Below are 19718 nucleotides of genomic sequence, written 5' to 3'. Positions count from 1 at the left end.
TGCGAATCTGTTATTGGCAAGCTGCGCGGAAACTCACGCACGTATGACAAACAAAACGAATTCTAAACAATGAAAAAGAAGAAGACGCTGCTGACTGTTTATCACAAGGGATGACCGACGGACAACGCATCGTGTTTTGCTTCCTTCGAGGGACGTCGCGACTGACCCTTCTGTGGCGGTATCCTCGCGAGCACTCAACGCAAATCACGAGGGTATCGTCGAGCACCTGGAGAACAATCAGTCCCCCCACCCCATATCATTTCGATATCTAGAAGAACGTCAGCTCCCGTTATCACGTTTGAGCTATCACCGCTCAAACTCCAAGCATGCCCTGGCAAAAAAAAAAAAAAAAAAAAAAAAAAAAAGTTAGTTGGAGTAGCCGACAAAGCGACCGAAGGGGTGAGCGTCGTTCAAAGTTTCAAGGACGGTTTCGGCCATTCCGAACCCTTTCCATCTGCGCTCCTTTCTCCGCCTTGGGCATTTGGGCAACACCGGCGACACCACAGGCGACACCATCTGCGAAGTTCGTGTTTTGTTGGCGCCAGCGCACGCGCACACCGGCTTCATTCTCACGTGATGGAGGTGAGGAGGTTACGAGTCACGTGATGCTGATCAGCCTCAAAAAGTTGGCACGGGACGGCTGCTGCGGGCAGTTCGCTTCGGGAGTTCGGTTGGAGTCTTTTGTTGGGTGAGTCAGCGTTGGATTTTCGTTTTACAGAGCTTCATCAGAGCCGTCCAGCTACGCGGAATCTGTCATTGACGAATAGAGGCTTTTTGTTGGGGGAACGAAGCATCCTTTTGCTGGCCTGAACGGTTTTCCCGTGCGGGCTGCAGTCTTTGTGGAAGTTTTTAACCATCGAACGTAGATTTGGGAAGTATTTATTAGTGCCTAAATCTCGGGATTTGCGTTGTAGTGGCGGGAAGTTTCGGAATGTTCCATTTGTTTTATTTCGTTGTTTTACTGTGTCTGTCGATCACCGCGTCGTTGCCGGGCCACCTTCTTGCAAAATTGGGAAATGAAAACGATAAACTGCGAGGAGTAGCGCACGGAAAACTGCTTGATTGCATCACTCGCGCGACGCGTTTCTCGGCGTTCTTCACCGTTTTTTTTCTTTTTTTGTTTCCCTTATTTTTGTTGCAAGTTAAACTTTCACAACAACAGCTTTGTGTTTTATTCGAGGCCCGACGATTTCACGATTATTTGTAATGGAAAAATAAAATAAAAACAGACTCGGGTCGACTAGTTTCCTGTTTGTTGCGTGTCCTACGCTAATTTTGTTGTTTTTCTCTTTTACAGAGTGTTAACCAATTGTGCAGGTCATGCTGCGGTGCCTCGTGCTGTGTCTCGTCGCTGCTGCCGCCGCTGCGGTCAGCTACCAGGAAGTTCTTGGCGCTGAATGGTCGGCTTTCAAGGCAAAGCATGGTGAGCAACCGACTAGCAACTTCTAGTTGTAGGAATTATGGTCTGAGGTTGGGGAGGCTGTTGTGGAAACCCAGGCAACTAACACTTTGTGTCTAAGCGTTAACGGTTGCCGTAGGTTTTGTGTGTGACAGCCATATACTCTGCTTATTTGCACACAAAATCTCCATTTCCTTTTCCTCTACGTAAAACCTCTCTGATGGATATTAGTAGAAATTGTGTGCTTGACCATCTTGAGAGTTGAGAACTTAACTGTAAACAATTAATTTGGGTACGCTACGTTTTGTATACCCTGTTCCACCTTATGATAGACTGCAGCGGATGCTTCAAGCCAATCCAGCGAATCCAGCACTGTCAGCATATCATAGGCCCAGTCGCATAGTTTTTTTCGGGGGTTGCCGAGGTGGCTGGATGTCCATGACTTGAGCTGCGGGACATGGGGCGGAGGAGGAAATGATGGATAGAAATGCATGTGCATAGTAGAGAGTTGGCTGAATTTTGGGGCGGGCTGCAGCCCCATAAGTCTCTCCCCTGGCTGAGTCACTGCACACATCTTATCTTATCTGCGTTGTGTGTTGCTGTGCCCCTCCTGAAGGTCATGTGACACAGACAGCATTAGATTGGTTTCGATGGCTCATAGCACCCGCTGGGGTCCATCGTTAGGTAAAGTGAAGTATATATCAGGTTTCAGGAGAAATTGGAATACATTTTAGCGCTCAAAAAACGGGGACAAAGAGGCGAGAAACAGACAGCACAGTGCGCTTCTGGAGAAAATTATTTTCAGGAGAAAATAAGAAAAGCATTCGGAGGTTAGATTTTTGTTCATTTGGGTGTGTTTGAAATGTGGATATTCGAAAATCATAGTGGCACACAAAAAAGAAGGAAAAAAAAAAAATAACCTGGGAGTTTTTAGTTTTAGTAAGTAAAATGCTGGGTTAGTGCAAGGAGAGACCATTCCATTCCCCTTGTTAAAGAGATGCTGAACCGAAGTCTGCATTTCACAAAACGCGGCGGCAAAAGTATGCAACGGGATGCTACAAACACCAAAACATCGCTCATACAGCATATATCTTGAATGGATGATCATATTTTTAAAAAAAAAGCAGGCACATTTGACAAATATGTTTGTCTTGTTTCTCCGAGAAGGAGAGGGAACGGCCTCGCGTCTTCTCCGCCTCGCTGCCTTGAGCGGGTGAAGCGAAGGGTGGAGGAAGCAAGATATTTTAACGTCGCGCCTCGTCGGCCTCGTTCAATCTCAACCTTTTTTTTTCAAAAATGCAGCCGTCCATTCGAGATATCGCCTTACAAGTAGTGTTGTAGGGATTGCTGCATCCCGCCTACATCTCCTGCATTGTCTTTTTTTTGTTAATCCGAATTTCTGTTCACCATTCCTTTAACCTGACAATTATCAAAGGGCCATTTATCATGAACATCCATTCACTTGTAAAGCACAGCTGGCTGAGGTTCCTTCTTTTCTAAGTTATCGTAGAAGCCACTCTAGAGATGGCATTGTGTTAGCCACTGTTCCGGTGTCGGGCTTACACTAAACACCATTTGGGCATCTTTCTGAGAGGAGGAGGAGGAGGAGGAGGCAGTGTTCTTATTACGTGGGCATCATATGCCACAGGTTTCATACATGTTCACAATTATAATGGCTTCCTTTGTCGTTTGATGTGATTGTGTGTGGATTTTCTTTCTTTATTGCAAAAGGTAAAGAATCAGCAAAATAGGATAATTAAACTCTTATAAATAGCAAATTAAAAAAAAATGTACAAAAGCAATAAACTTAGAATTTGATTGAGCACAAACTCTGAAAACGCAGTACGCTTCTTGCATTGCATGTCGAGTGCTAATGTTAATCCACTGATGGCACTCAATGGCACATGTGCTCCAAAAAATGCAAACTGCAATATCACAATGAGAAGATGCTTGGTGTTGATGTCCACTTATTTTTTGAGCATGTTCACTGCTATTGGGTAAGTTCTCTATTAACAGGTTGTCATTGCCACTTGACATGCACTGTAAGTAGACCACTGCTTTTTTTCTTCTAATCTAACTCAACCTTTTCATGAACCAAGCTTTTGCATCTACTTTCCAACACAGTATGCAGACTGCCATTCATTGCAATGATGATACAGAGATCACATTAGACCCACTACTGCATTCATGAGCTATATGCTGAGGACGTGAATTCCATACTCAGCATCTTGTGCAGGTCTCTGATTCTTGTCCCTGCATGTTCTCTCAACATCTTCATTTGGTCTTCTCCTTTTTGATAAACCCAAATAATTGTAACATTTGTTGTTCTTTGTTCAAAGGAAGATTCATAGGTTTTGTTGGTAGAGAGACTGCATTTGGCACATCAAGATGAGACAGGGCTAACCGAAGACACAGATCTGTTTTCTCCAATTCGCTGAGAAAAGTTCCCCAGGCAAATTTTCAAGCATGTGTTTAAAAATTTGCAAAACAGCACCACCACCAGTGCCTTCCATGTCCAACAAAGATTAACAGATTGGTTCTCTAACTCTGCATTTGTTATATACTTCTGTGATTTCGCGTAATGTGCTCAGCACTTGACTTGTTTCATTTATTTCACTTCCAGGATTTTGACTTGCGAGTTTTCCTCTTTTTATGCAAGTCAGCAATGATGCAATCTATCTTTTTTCTTTTTCATTTGCAGGCAAGTCTTATTTGTCTGAAACTGAAGAAGTGTTCAGGCTAAAGATCTACATGGAGAACAGGCACAAGATTGCCAAGCACAACGAGAAGTATGCCAGGGGGGAGGTGCCCTACAGCATGGCCATGAACGAGTTTGGAGACATGGTGAGTTTTTTTTTGGAAAGCATTAACTTTTCTATGGAGCGAGCCGACATCGTCAGTTTGAAGCGCAAAAACGGCCCGGCCCCTTAAATCCTTTCTCCAAATGTAGCCAGCTCCCAGCTATGAAATCGTGCGAAAAGCCTAGACACGGCATCTAGTTCCCCCAATCCCAAAGCGAAGCAAAGCTGATGAATTTTCGGCTTCAGTCCCATTGGCTGGCGCATGTCGACGAGGCTTTCATTGGCCGCTGTGCGTCAGTTTGAACGATCGCTCACCCGATGGCGCTGCATGTCCGCGAGGCGAAGGGCTGCGTGCGTGCTTTCGCATTCACAACTTGTAAGAAGTGCTTAGGTGTACCTCTAGCCCTTTAAAATTCTTGTTTAGACAAGCCCAAGACTTAAGATATCTCGTATGTCTGCGGCAAGATGTTAAGTACAGACTAAGAATGTTAAATGACTAAGAATATAAACTACTGTAACCAATTTAATTTTTTGAAGGACCTAATTTTGATACTTGAATGATATTGAGAAAACATTATCATGGAATTTGATCTCAGTCGCAGAAGTTTGTGCTTAAAAGTATTCCAGGAACCCACACTTCACAAATTGAGGACTCTTGAGCAGCCCATAAAAATGGAGGTTGTGTCAGTATTCATTTGGAAAGAGCTAATTGTCCCGAAAATAAGTTTGTGGGCAGAACTAAGTTTAGCAGTTTGCGGTTAGGTCCTACACAGAATCGTAAGCTTGCCATAAAATGTTGAAGGTGCTTGTTCTGTCATTTTTAATTGAATAATATAATGTGCAACACCACAAATAGCATCCGAAAGTCAAGTTCGGGATTTTTACATGCCAAACCAATGAAGGGCGCCTGGCGCACCCCAGCAGAGGACTGAGGGTTAATTTCGACCACCTGGGTACCTTTTGACGTTAACTGAAATATACGCAATAAGCCTCCGTCAGATTGTGGGCACTTCGGCCGGGATTCTATCTTGCCACCTGGGGATCTGTAGGCCTGCGCTTTGCCTCAAAGCTACTGATTTAGTTACAAATAGCATTCCAAAGAAAGTAATGAGTACACTAACTCAAATGCCTCCCAAGTCTTTTTCTTTTTTTAATTATTTTTTGTTTTGTGTAGCCAAAGTGCCTCTTTATTCCAAGCGTTTTGGTGCACAACGTTTTGAGCCCAACTTATGAGAGAGTTGCGCCGCATTGCAGATGAATTCCCGATTCTTTTTGCGAGCTTGGAAGTATTGAGCTTTTCTCTGACCTGTGTTTTGTCGCTGGCTCTTTAAACGGGACTCGTGGACTTCTTAAATTCAGTCTCTGGAGGTACCCTTAGCACGAGCAGCACGGTTTGTGACTGTCTTCTCTGCCCCATCCACACAGCTTCACCACGAATTTGTGAGTACCCGCAATGGCTTCAAGCGAAACTACAAGGATCAGCCCAGGGAGGGATCTACATACCTTGAGCCAGAAAACATTGAGGACTTCAGCCTGCCCAAGACCGTGGACTGGAGGACCAAGGGTGCAGTCACGCCTGTCAAGAACCAGGGGCAGTGTGGATCCTGCTGGGCCTTCAGTGCTGTGAGCATCATTATCACTTTTGATGGGAACTGGCTTTTGCCGCACAGTGTAGCCGATGGCCTTGCTGCATACATGCCATCAGCCGTAAAAAGTCCTGAATATATCAGTAATCATATCCATTACTAAATACATGTTTTTGCTTGCTTATCCTTTCTGCCCACACAAGGCCCTTTTAATTGGGCGCAGCTGATGAGTGATTTTAGCTGTGAAAGTTTTTAGGTTCTTGTGCAGTGCTCGTTGCCTTGAGGAGGTTATGAAAATTGTCGAGAGATAAGTAAAAGTCGGCTGGGCGAAATTCATTGGCCCCTTACCTTTTCTTTCGATGCTGTTTCCTTTACAGTGATCTTGGAAATGATTTTAGTTGGTGGCCAACTGATTTTTCGGACTTAGCAGGGACCAAAACGACGTCCAAACAATAGAGCAGTCTGAAAAACCAGCAGATTTAAAAACTTGTCTTTATTACGTCTAAAAGGGCTTAAAAAAACGTCAATAGTGCCTTGCTTCAGGTTACGCCTGCACGCCTTGTTTTGGGTTATTCCTCAGTTTGTGTTTGGCCACTTTTTATTAGCTTGAGAATCGCTACCACCTTTTCTAGCATTGTGGTCGAGTACTTTCTGCGCTTCTTAGTGACACTTCGCAGCGGTGGAAGAACAAATGGGGAGTCATGATGTCCAAGCCAGCGTAGTCCGAAAACATATTCGCAGAGACGAGATGAGAGGCACAAGGTCCATGACTGCAGAATGGCAAATGAACAGAGCTAAATGGCAACGATGATGATGATAATGACTCGCAGCTAGAAAAAAAAAAAAAGCCGTAGCATAGCTTCAGCTAGCAACAGGGTACTCAAGTAGCACTGCCAAACCAAATAAATCCATGTGCAGCCGACATAGAATCTAACATGGCTTCTCGGTGGTGTTTCCCGCCGATTGCCTGCAACGATTTTGTCCGAAAAATCTAACCTTCAGATTTAAGCTGTCTGAAATATTGGTCGTGAATATGCACTATTTATATCGGGTAGGCCACGGTTCCTCCTTTGGGTCCAAAATATCAAACGAGTCATAATCATCAGCATCAGAAAAATTGGTTGGCAACTGTACAAGGACTTTTTTGAAGTTGTAGTGTTCCTGTAATACTTGGCACAGCCATTTTGAGGGACTGACAGCATGCATATATTTCCTGCCAAAACCTGGCTTTGTAGAAGTTTTGCAGTATTGAACATTATAATGAAACTCTCACATATGATGTTTTTTGCTGACATACATATTCTCATTGCACTATTTAGAGGTAATTTGTATTGTTTCGTGCCAAGAAGCTGTTGCTTGATGGCTGTGCGAGGCCAAAGGGTAATTCTTTTTCTTTGTCCATTGGCATTTTTATGAAGGCAGCTATAGACATTTGAAGACAGTCTTAACTCTAGCCAGGACATCTGGGACCTTGAAATCCAGGAATTGTGACCTAGTGTAGGCCCTTCTTTCCCTCTGAACGAGTCTGAAGAATTTGGGAACACAGTTGGGAAAACCAGAAACATTCTGAATTGTGAATATGGTAGATGTCCCGCTAGCAAATCATACCTTGTAAGGCTGATTTACTCATGTGTTGCAAATCAGGTTTGTTGAATTCGGACCCTAATGAAAGATACTAGGTGTTCCTCGGCATTTCGTGCATGCATCCCACACAAAGACGAGGCATGGTGGTCAGGATTTCAAATGCCGTGTCTGACGATGAGTTGCAGAAAATATTGCAGCAGTTCCAACATACCTTGCATTGTTTCTTTTGCTGCTGTTGTAGACCGGATCCCTGGAAGGACAGCACTTCCGCAAGACTGGCTCCATGGTCTCCCTGAGCGAACAGAACCTGGTCGACTGCTCGGCTGACTTTGGAAACAACGGCTGTGAGGGCGGTCTCATGGACAACGCCTTCAAGTACATCAGGGCCAACAAGGGCATTGACACCGAAAAGAGCTACCCCTACAATGGCACGGTGAGTGTGTGTAATTCAGTGACCAGTGCTCCGTCAATGACTGGTTCATCAAGGCAGCGGGGGCTTATAATGTGTTAGCATTAGAGCCCTAGTACATTCTGACCTCGGGCTGGTTTGGAGTATCCAAAGTTTGCAACGTCGCCATGAGATGGCTCTGTAGTGTCGTTTGTGTGTTGCCGAGGGAGACGACCGGGTAACGAACCAAAACTCAAAACTTTATTTTACGTCGTAAGCCTCGTGCGTCTGATCTCCGACGCACCGCCATGCATTCTCCCCCTCCGTCACCCCCTCGCCTTTGGGGCTCTTCTCACACATACCGGACAGCGGGGATGTGGCGCCATCTGGTTTCTAGACACCACAGGCTCCACAGCCCCTCTGTATCTGCAAACTGGCTAGGAAGCCCTTTCTGCAAGCGCTGACAGATGGTGGCAGTGTGCATATTTTGAAAGGCTAGGCATAGCAACGGAGGCTGCACTGGATTGGCTGGTTATAGGGAGTGACGCCATGACGTATTGCGTAGCAACCAGAGGTTGCCAACGATGTCCCATTTCGCTGCTTAGTGGGGGACGGCGGGTGTATCACTGGGGTGCGTGTTCTTCCCTGGCTCATTACAAAGTAATAACCTACCTTGACCCGCCCGCACACGCCACTTTGCAGTGCCCCCGCTGGTGTTCCAAGTACACCGCAGGCTGCAGTTCCGTTCCTCGGCCTGCCATGCCATTCTTGGCGCGCAGTCATCTCGTCGTGTCACCGGGCTGTAAGCCCATAGTGTCGTCGCACCTGTATGGGCAGCAACAGAATGGCTATATCATTTTCTGCGCGTCACATGCACGTCCTTCATGTACACGTTGAGTGACCTGATCTGCTTTCACCAGGGAGAAGAGAAAAGTAATGTGTCATCCTTCCTGGAAGGACGGTTGTTTTCCTAGTCCCTGTCGTCTCTCCCGGGTTTCGATCAGGACCGGGCGACCGTGGAATACTGTGCAGTGCTGTAGAGTCTGCCGTTTTTGGCAATCAGGAACTGAATGACTCATGATGGTCGTTTTGATAAATATATTTACACTGGAGAGCGAATATCATACAGGGGCTGTCACTATGCTGCTGTCGCTCGCGTGCAGCCTAACGCCAACAATAGTGCCTCGGCGCCAGGTCCCTTTCCACGCAGGGCAAGTTCTTTGTCCCGCAAGACAGCATAACGTGGGGCCCTCGGGCTCCGCATTAGTCTGTTGCCGAGAATTGCTATCCGCACGGGTCTAAACGGTTATGAGCTTGTCATGGCCACATGCCGCTCATACTTTGGACACGAGTGCTAAATCACCGATTGGCTTTCACTTGGCAGCAATTGATTAATTGTCAGATATTTGGGTTTGCATATGTGACCATTCAGTGCAATGATGAAAATCAACAAGCTCTTAAGAGTCTCTGGATAACTGCACATGCTTCAAGGATTCCAAACTCTTGTGCATGGCCACAATTAAAATTGCTGGTGCCAGCGAAATAACATCTGAAACCGACGTTCCTGCTAAAATCTAGAAGAAAATCTAGCACTGCTAGAATTTCTTTGTTGCTTTTTCTAGCACACATAGCTAGAAAAAAAAACACCTCCTACGTATTATGTAAGTCGGAGATTATATCTGCACAGTATTTAGACGAAGGAGAGGTCTTAGTGGTCCCTTTAACACTTCTAAGTTGCGAGCTATACTCGTTTTCACCTAAAAGAAAAAGGCAAGTTTTGTGCATTTTTCCTACGTGGCACGAAGTAGTTCGTACGAGATTTTCTTGTTGTCGTAGGAAAAAGTAATGCCTTTGTCCTTTAGAATGTGTATGTCTTAATAAGATAATAAATATCTACTCTAAAATTCGCCTTTGTATATCTTGATTATTAATGTCATAAGAGAAATTAGTAATATTCCGCGAGGACCCAGACTTTTTTTACCACGGTTCTTGAGGTGAGAACAAGTGGAGTTTCAGTGCACGTTGCAGAATGGCGTTGTACGACGACAAGATTCTGCTATAACAGGTGAAATTTGGTTGCATTATAAACTAAAACAATGTAATTGCGGCCAAGTTAACCCTGTCCTTTTTATTCTTTGTGTCTCACTCGGTTACATTGTACAGGATCGGTGGGCTGAAAAAACCATGCATCACCCAGACTAGAACGTTGTGCTTGAAATTACAGTTTCTGAAACTGTAGTCACTGACAGAATGAGAATGGGAGGGAGGGGATTCAGCACGAGCCTCTTACCTTTGACAATGCTTAGGTGTCTTGTGCACCTCTACTGCACGCATGCAGCAAAAGTGCGGCTAGAGGCATAGAGCGCGTGCTGGAGGCTGGTTGTTCTGAAAACATGCCCTGTCATTCTCACTCTTTCAGTGGCTTGAATATACTTTTGCTACATGCATCATGGTCGCCACGAGTACTACTGGCTTGAGAATGAAGTCTGGCGTTTCTCTTTTCAGGACGGCACTTGCCACTTCAAGAAGAGCACTGTCGGGGCCACTGACAGCGGCTTTGTGGACATCAGGGAAGGCTCGGAGACGCAGCTGAAGAAGGCCGTGGCCACCGTTGGACCCATCTCTGTCGCCATTGATGCCAGCCACGAGTCCTTCCAGTTCTACTCTGACGGTACGCCTTTGGCTAATTGTTACAATCTTTGGGCAAAGTTGGTGTGCTTTACTGTGCTGGTGTGCTTGCCTGCGTGTATTTTGAGAACCCCCATACTAAAACATACTTTCTCTAGTGTTGGGGTTCTCGGTATGCAATCGCACCGGCTCTTGCATACTGGAGGCCGTGCGATTTTAGAGCAACCTGTATGAGCACCTTGATGAGGTTTGGTATTCGCTAAAGCGGTGACTACTCATTGTTGCGAAAACCCGAGGATTGCGCAGAAAGGGACACGCAGGGTGTTTATCCCCTTTCTGGTTTCCTCAGTTTCCAGTTCCAGGGAGTCTTTGATAACATCTCATTGCAATTCTGGTTTTTCCGGAGTTTGTGTTTAGGGTGTGCTTCCGTTGTGCAAGTGTTAAGGGGTGTTCAAACGGGGCACTACAAAACTCACCACTCCGACAAATCGTGAAAATTGAAGCGGACGCTCCCGCTTCAATTTTCACGATTTGTCGGAGTCTTGCGTTTTGTAGTGTCTTGTTTGGACACCTCTTTAGGCTTTCTCATTCTGCACTCTGTAGAAATGCGAAGCAATTTTCGGGCAATAGTTCATTTCGCGTGTATGTCCGCAGTCTTGTAATCAGTCGTGTGAAAGCCAGAGCAACTCTTGCCAGGTGCTTCAATTAACCTTTTGTTGCGTACCTAGCAACCAAGCTGTCGCCCACACAAACCGGGCAGCGCGAGCCATGCTCTCGAGCAAGGGCATGCGCGAGGCAGCGAGCTACTGGGAACTGATCTGGGCGCCATACCGGTCCTGCCCGTTCCGTAGCAATAAAGAATGTGATGAATTTAACACCTTTACGACAGTAAAGGTTCCTATGTGGCTAGCTGCAGCTATTACTTGCTGTCTGTGCAGCTTTTTGATAAGTGTTCTGGTGTCTTTTTTTTTATAAGTGACACGAGTCCTGGCTTATACCAGGCTCCTTTAGCTTGTACAGTAAAAGCTGGATAATTTGAACCTCCTGGGGATGTTAAAAAAAAGTGAAATAAACAAAGCTTGACCTAATGAAAGTCAAAGAAAAATGACTGAATCCTGCACTTAATAAAGGAGTGGGAAATGCCGAAAACTGACAACTTTATTCATGAAAAAATCGGTCATCACCTTCTCATCTTGGAGGGCAACTTTCATCAGCTCATATTCGAGTGTGCGAATGTTGCGGAAGGTGTCTTCACCCTCTTCATAGCTGAAGATGTGCACAATATTGAGCACCTCCATAAACTGCAATGCACTCCGCCGGGCAGGTGTTTCCTTGTCTTCCTCGTCGTTCCTGTCTTCCACAGTGGGTTCTTCACCGGCAACCTGCATGATGATGTCCTCATCTTTTGGGGTACCACACACCAGTGCCTTGCCGTGTGCGTCGACGTAATCGGCAAAACTTGCTTCTCGCAGCACCTCAAGCACATTTTCAGAGACAGCCACGTGCTGTTTCTACTTAAGCTTGATCCCAGGCAGGCACCAGCACGTGCATCGCAGTGGGGAGTGTGCCGAATTAGTTGCTCCAGTTCCTCAAGCAGAAAATCAGCCGTTCAGGCATGTGACTAGAACGACCTCATATTCTTTATGAAACCGTGGTCCGTCGGTTGAACTGTAGTTGTCGTGTTTGGTGGAAGGAAAGCTAATTTAATAGCCTTCAGATCTATGTCAACCTTGTGAGTTCAGCAGTCGTCCACAATGAGCGGGGACTCTTTGATTCCTCAATTTAAACTTTCTGTCCAACTTCCTAAGCGACTGCTTGAACAACTCGCTGGCCATCGACGCCTTGCTGTTAGCTGCGTAGTCTGTCGGCAGGGAGCGGATGTTCCTAAAGCATGGAGGCCTCAGCGACTTTCCTATAACGAAGGGGGGAGCTTCCTCGTCCTCGTCGTGTTTTGCCGCAGCCATGACAGTGACATGCTCTTTGCTCCGCTCGCTACCTGTACACTTGGGCAGAAGCTTGAAAAACAAAGCAGCGTAATCGGCGTTGAAGATGTCATGCGGCGAGTAGCTATGCAAGTTGTCCTGTGGGATTTCACTTTTCCACTTTCACGTCTTCACTTTTTGCCAGACACCGCACAATAGACAAAGTTGTGCCTTTTGCAGAAGCAACGAAACCGCCCTTCGGAAGTGGCAAAGTTGTGGTTGTCCAAACGTACAGCGAACTCGGCAGCCTTTGCCACGATGACGGGGCCGCTCAATGGGAGATTCTGGCTTATCGTATGGTTAACCTGTGTGATGAGGGCTCTTTCTAGTCCAGCTGCTTGGCAGATCCAAGTCCTTTTCTGTGAAAAGCTTCAACCTTGTGGGCGTCTTCGATTGCCTTCTTGTTTCGATTGTACTTTGACAACATGCTCCCGGGGATCTCAAACTTGTTTGCCTTCCCAGTCTTGAGTTTGCGCGGAATTTCTCGTTTTTTCTTCAACGTTTTGACAAGGTGCTTTCCTCGAACAGATGACATTGCGAAGCTGAAGGTAGCGCTGCGGCACAGTTTGCAGTCTGATCTCGATGCATCTTGGACAAATATGCTCGGACCCACACACTAACCGGAGACTTAGAAGAACAAAGAAAACAATAAATGGAGATTACAAAAAAGAAAGCGCAATAGCATGTGGAGCGTTTTCTGCAATTTAATGGACGACAGCTCCCGTGCCGATTGGTTGCAAGTACACATGCACTGCATCGTCGTGTGGCGAGGCGGAAAGCAGGGGGAAAGGTGAAGATGAGCTGGAGATGTTCCCAGACCATCAACGCGTTGGTCGCCTTCTCGCAACTCGTGTTGCAAACGTGGGCCATAAGCCGCGTGACCCTGAATGAGCTGTTGGAAACTATGTAAGTAGCACAGCCTCTCTATACGTGTCGTGATAGCTGTGCCACTTATGACTCAGTTGGATAAGCTGCCACCGGCAGTCCACAAAGCTCACGCATGGCGGCTTCATAGTGCGGCACGCAGTTTGAACAATTATCTATGCCGAAACTATTTTGTGAGCGAATTAATGATTTTTTTTTATATGTAAATCTTTATGCAGCGTGGTCAAACCATAATACTGTTTGTTCAAATTGTATATAAAAAAAAGATTGTGTTAATGAGGTTTGAATTAACAATCTTTCACTGTACTATAGCTCATGTTCTTCCTTGTGGTGGTTCAACTGGTGTTTGTGTCCAACCTTACAGTGGCAGTAAGCACAGTGTCACTAACTCGGTCCAGTTAACAATGTGCATCACACTCAAGGTCTGAGGTCACGGTGGTTTGTTCTCTGACCATCCAGGTGTGTACGACGAGCCGGAGTGCGACAGCGAGTCCCTGGACCATGGTGTTCTTGTGGTTGGTTACGGCACCCTCAACGGCACCGACTACTGGCTCGTCAAGAACAGGTTCGTTGCGAATTATTAGTTTGTTTTGCTTAGTTTGTTTTGCAAATGCTAGGGTATTGCAAGTAATTACATCTCAAAACAAGTGTGGTTTTGTGTGCCCTTTCTTCATTCTGGAAAGGTGTGCACGCATTGTTTTTGCAGTTGGAATTTTTATTAAAATGTAATAGCATTTATTTAGACAGCGGGAGGTTACTCACGCTGTAGTGATACACGGCAGCATGTCTGTACGATGCTCATCTAAATCGAAATGAGCAGGGCGGGATATTCCCAAGATTTCTGGTTTCTGTAGCGTGAACTTTTATGTTAATTTGGGGGAGTTTTTTTTTTTGGGGGGGGGGTTTGCAGATTTGGTGTCTATTTTCGGTTTTAAACAAAAAGTCATTGTTTATGAGGGCTTTTTTTAAACAAAAAGAGGACAAGGGCATGGGATTTCGCAACCGCCAGGGAACATAAGTGTGTCCCGAACACTTGAAAAAGGTCCCGGAACCTATCAGGAAACAGTGTGGTTCTCAAAGAAGAAGCTGCCTCGCAAACATTTCAGTGCAGGCTGTGTTTTTTTTATTTTTTTAAATTATTATCTCAGATTTTAATAAGATTCGAATACACCAAAAGCAGAGTTCCCTACTGATAGTCATTGACAGGTTAAGAGTAAGGCGGAAGCTCCTCCACTTCTTCAGTGTTTGCTCGGCTAAAGTGGAAAGAGGTGGCAAAAGATTCTACTTTCATCTTTCCTTGACATATTTTGTGTTAAGGAAAATTCCACAAACTACTAATGACCGTTGATGAGAGTACTTTGCATTGGCAGGCTGTAAAATTGTTTGATTCTGCTACTTCAATTTTATACTCGCGTGGTGAAAACTTTGGAACGAAATGCGAAACCTGAAGTCATATATGTCTTTGTCTTGTACTTGAATGGACATGGAATGTCTCTTGCTGCAGTACCATTTAGTCAGGGTGTCTAGCGACCGGGAAAACCGGGAATTGTCGGGCAAATTTCAATTACCAGGGAAAAATCAGGGAATTGTCAGGGATATTGTCAAGAAACGAGCCCTGTCAGGGAAATGAGTCGGAAACGCCATTGAGTGCTTTGAGCAAAGATTTGAAAACTTGGGGGCAGAGAAATAGGCAATAAATTCTGCTCGGAGCGGAGCGTGGGCTCTGCTCACCCGATGTAGAGTACTACCTGCCACAAAGCAGAGAGCTACCTGACGCAAAAGGAACAGCCGAGAAATCCAGTCCAAGCTTTGGATTGGATTGGATTGAGGGCGCTACACTAGGCTAGATCTAGTTAGACTACTAGATTTAACAACAAATGGAAAAGCCGCAGACCCTAATCCAATCTAAGCCTTAAGCTGAAAGTATCTGAAAGTTTGCATCTGGCGACCATGCTGCCATTCGGTTATTGCCGTGTGGTTGAGCATAGTGTTTCCGGAAGTGGCCTCTTCACTGACGATGTAGGCGGCAAGAAAGTGCTCGTTTAATCTGAACTCGACAAACCCGAATATTTCGGAATATGCAAGTGGAATTAAGCCAGTGCAAAATTATCCTCGCAGTGCTCAATGCCTTGTGTTGTGAGGGTCTTGTATATTTAACCACCTCTACGGTGGTCAGGGAATTTAACCTGAAATCGTCAGGGAAAACCTGGAAAAGTCGGGGAATCTAGAAATAATAATTTGCTAGACACCCTGTTAATGTTTTGATGCAATAATCATAGCAGATTGTTGGGTGGCACTATGTTCTAACAGCATCTTAAATTTTTCAGTTGGGGAACCACCTGGGGTGATGAGGGCTACATCCGCATGAGCAGGAACAAGAAGAACCAGTGTGGAATCGCCTCCAGTGCTAGCTACCCTCTGGTGTAACCTTCCATATCTGCACTTTCACCCCATTGTCATCACTGTCCTGTTGTGCATTCAATAAACATCTCTGTACAGTGCCCCAGCAGTTCAGTTCGTTGTCTCTTTATTGTATTGGGAACTTGCCTTGAATATGATTGTTTTACTTGCATGAAGAATGATTGCCTCAGTTGAGGTAGGGAACCTGAGACGGGAGCCAAGGAGAAAATGCAGCGGCCAACACAAAGTTGTCTGCGGTTTGGCATTAGCAAATGTCTGTGGGTTGTTCCACATTTGTGCGATAACGCAGAAGTGGTTTTGACTTTTGGTGATGATAACAAGCGAGTGATCCTGGGTCATCTCATAATGCATCATGTTTCTTCAGTTTGTCTGTAGATCTCGCTTCCCTCAATGCCTCCATGTTTTCTAACTGTCGTAAAGTTATCATAATCCTCTAGAGCCGAGAAACATGAGGGTCCCATTTAAGATTATAATGACCCCTGTGGTCTACATTCGTAAAAGTTATAACAAGTTGTAATTTCCACTAGTTCTTTTTTTTACTGCAAAGGTTGGAAGCCCAAGTGTACCTGAAACAGAAGAGAGCTCTCGTGGAATTTTCCCCGCCCAGGCGATAACTTCAGATCGCAGATATAAATAAACGTAGCCCAACACGGATATATATACAAAGTAAAAAAAAAAAAAAAAAAATTAGATTGGTTGCAGTGCCTTGGCGTAAAAAAAAAAAATTTCCTTTAGCATAGTTTCAGAAACTAAAGGTAGGTTCTATCCAGACTTGTGCCTATCTCAAATACTCTACTCAAGATACTGTATCTTAAATACATTTTGAAGTATCTTGGTTACTTGCAAATACTTTTGATCGAGAGTATTTGATACTCTATCTTAATTACAATTCTAAGTATCTTGTACTCATTATCTCAAGTACATTTTTGACATTTCGCTATTTTTCGAGTTTTTCAGTATGAAAAGGCGTGGGCGTGGCACGAGGAGTCGTGAACATTCTTTCGAGCAACCAAATCCTGTTGCTAGCTCCAATAAGCTAAGGTGACTTAGATTAAAGGCCGACGTACAACCTCGGTTTTCTGCAGGGAAGATAATCCTGTTAGCGCTCCCCTCTCTTAATCTGCGAGGAAAGTCAAGTTGGGGCAAGCTTAAAAGTGGAGAGGATATAGGAAAGAAAGGGCGGGCAAAAGTGGAAAGCGCGATGTGTACGTCGGCCTTTAAGCTAGTGAAAAAACGCCTTTGTGCCTCTTGTGATTCATATTTTCACCTCAAAATTCCTACAATGAAGGTTCTCCCCTCGCCTTCCCAGGCGCCTTTTGTTTCGTAGAGTTTCCCCTCGAAAAAAACTAAACGTCAAGATTTTTTTTTTTAGTCAGTTTGGCTTTTATTGCTTTCGCGAACACTGTCTGTAAGCGAACATTGATAAGCAGAGAGCAGGACAGGAAACGGACTACGAGCAGGATGTACTCTCAAAATGCTAACAATGCGTCCCCCAAGCTGAGTGCCTTTCTGAACGCAACCTACTTGAAGAAGGTGCGATCACTGCCGTGGCCATTATATGTGGACTCTCTTTTTTATCCATTCACTTATTTACTTATCCCATGTTCGTTTATAGCAAACTACCCATTAAGGGATGATAGATTGCAGTTAAACGATGCGTCTCCTTTCGCCGCAGGACGTGATATTCAGCGATGTCACAATTGCTGGAGCGACCTTTTTTTTTTCTTTTTTTGTCAGTCCGGCACTTATTGCTGTCGCGAACACTGTCATTAAGCAAACATTGATAAGCAGAGAGCAGTACAGGAAACGAACTACAAGCAGGATGAGCTTTCAAAATGCCAGCAATGCGCCCACCAACGCTAAGCGCCTTCCCCCCCCCCCCCCCCCCCCAAAAAAAAAAAAAATATAAAACGCTTTTAGGCCGCCGCCATGTTGCTGATGCTGATGCGGCTGGTGCGACTCTCGCGCCCTGCGGCTGGTCAGGCGGCTGGTGCGACTCTCGCGCCCTCTATCAGCTAGAAATTTTCTGCCACTCTCTGGGACTGTGAAGACCCGCTCAGCGCGGTTCTCTACCTACGTGTATGCGGTTTTGCGTTCGACGTTTTCTCGCCCCTCTTGAAAGTTTCCACTTAATGTATTTTTTACGTGTGCTGCGTACCCTTTCTGTGTTACCTTCCATCGTGACAAATAAGGCTGGTAAGTGCCCGCCATCCAAGGTTTTCTGCTCGACATTCACGGGAAACGAAGGAGGTGAAGGACGTCGAACGACCCTCGACGCGATTTTGCGAACATTGCTCTCCCCCCTCTTACAAATAATCCGCGTAGGCCCTCAGTCGTCTCCAAAAATAGTTGTCCGGGTTGGGGTGGGAAACGGGTCAGTCGCGTTCGTTCCTTTGCCTTGGTGCGGCTGTGAAAAAAGGAAGCTCTCCCCAAAACGTGCCCCAAAATGAAGTCATCTCGGATTCCGTCCGATCGTCAAGATGTGACTGTCGTCGACTTTGACTGTGTTATTTTAGATCTTTTTCAAATAAATTCTTTTTGGATAACGCTGCATCGTGTGGTACGTACGATATATTGTTCGAATGTTAACACTTCTTCAATTGTAGGTCCGTGTCCTGTCCATCGGTAAACACGTTATTTGTGAGCGTGAAAAATGCATGCTTTTCGGCCCTCTTCTGTTGCAATTTATTTTTGACAGCAAAGTGCTTTGTCGTTTCACATGCGGCGAATCCCGCGGCGCCGTTAAAACTTATCGTAAGAAAAAAAAAAAATAACTAGAGCTGTACATTCCAGTCGCATTCGTTCTGTCGCGCCCGTACCCAATAAAAATAGTTTACAGTTTTTTTTTTTGCTTTTTTTTTTGTTTCTTTAAGTGTGGTACAATGCTTTCTCAGTGACCTCAGGAAAATACATGAACCATGAAACACCAAATATGGCGGGAAAAGACGAGAATTTAGCCGCCAGCAGCGTTTGAAACTGCGCCTACGCAGTTTCAATTTAGCCGCCAGCAGCCTATTGAAATCACAGTCCACTCGGTTAGGGTTAGGACGGACGCCGGTGGGAGTCTAGCCTCAAACTACAGGGCTCGAAAACGGTTTGTCGCCCCTGGGGTAGAATGTTTTTTTTTGGAAAGGTGTACAGGGGGCGCTTTGAAAAACGCGCGTAGCGCCGCTAGCGGAGGGGCTGGCGTTCGACAGTGAGGCGTGTTCAGCAGCCTGCGGCGCCTTTTCGCATGCGAAGCTGTGGCGGCGGAAGCGCGCACGGACGAAACTTTTGCTTTTTGAGCCGATACGTAGAGGGTGATGTTGCATGAGTGCTGGGGCAGAGCAAAGAAGGGCGTCTAGCTGTTCTCCACTTCTTATATATTGAGTTTGAGTCGTTATTATTGGTAAATTCTCTAGTTGCGGCCGAAAAAAAGAGTTGGAGCAATTTTCCGAAGAGCAAGACGGCCGCCACCATAATTGCTCTGAGTGGGAAATTTGTTTCGCTCGTCGCTGTAAAGGGGACGGCTGAAACGATGATATTTGGAGGCGAGTGAGATGTTCACTAAGTTTGTGCACGAAGTGTGTCAAGTTTCATTAAGACAGCGGGTGTGAAAGTTGTGTTTCTAACGAATAAAGAAATAAAGCTGTACGGGATATCCAATATTGGACCCACAATGTTGTGTTATAACCGGGCTGTGCAAACTGCAGATTTGGGCACACAGGTGCTTGGACTTGACAGTAACATGATACAGCACTTATTATACCAAAAAGAGGTGGCATAGGGAAACCAGGTAGAAATTTCGTTAGGGTGGCGTAACTCAATGGTAACCTGCAATTTTGACCATGAAAGCGCTGTCGAGAGAATACCACTCGTCGTGGGAGGTGGAGACTTTACAGGTAGGAAGGGACTAGTGGGTCAGTGTTCCCAATTGAAACAACTTTACGCAAAGTGGTTCTAAAGACGAGAAAACAAAGTTGTCGGCCAATACACGGTTTGGCCGTCAAAGGCTTTTGCGGTCAGCTGTTGTGTAATAACCTGTTGCGCGAAGTGCTGATTTTT

At 45.4% G+C, this 19718-nt stretch overlaps 1 protein-coding gene across 1 annotated transcript; it reads left to right on the top strand.

Annotated features, from left to right (window-relative positions):
- The first annotated feature begins 336 nt into the window (after nucleotides 1-336).
- Nucleotides 337-15762, top strand: LOC8037445 (cathepsin L). The gene is made up of 8 exons (XM_029983119.3): nucleotides 337-688; nucleotides 1298-1423; nucleotides 4101-4243; nucleotides 5626-5823; nucleotides 7612-7803; nucleotides 10264-10429; nucleotides 13713-13818; nucleotides 15581-15762. The coding sequence occupies exons 2-8, from the start codon at nucleotides 1321-1323 to the stop codon at nucleotides 15678-15680; spliced, it is 1008 nt and encodes a 335-aa protein (XP_029838979.1). The 5' UTR covers nucleotides 337-688; nucleotides 1298-1320; the 3' UTR covers nucleotides 15681-15762.
- Nucleotides 15763-19718: the final 3956 nt, after the last annotated feature.

This window comes from Ixodes scapularis, unplaced genomic scaffold, assembly GCF_016920785.2.
Source record: "Ixodes scapularis isolate PalLabHiFi unplaced genomic scaffold, ASM1692078v2 PGA_scaffold2__306_contigs__length_199485367, whole genome shotgun sequence".
Lineage (NCBI taxonomy): Eukaryota > Metazoa > Arthropoda > Arachnida > Ixodida > Ixodidae > Ixodes > Ixodes scapularis.
Note: the sequence above shows the minus strand (reverse complement) of the source record. Positions and strands in the feature narration are given on the sequence as shown.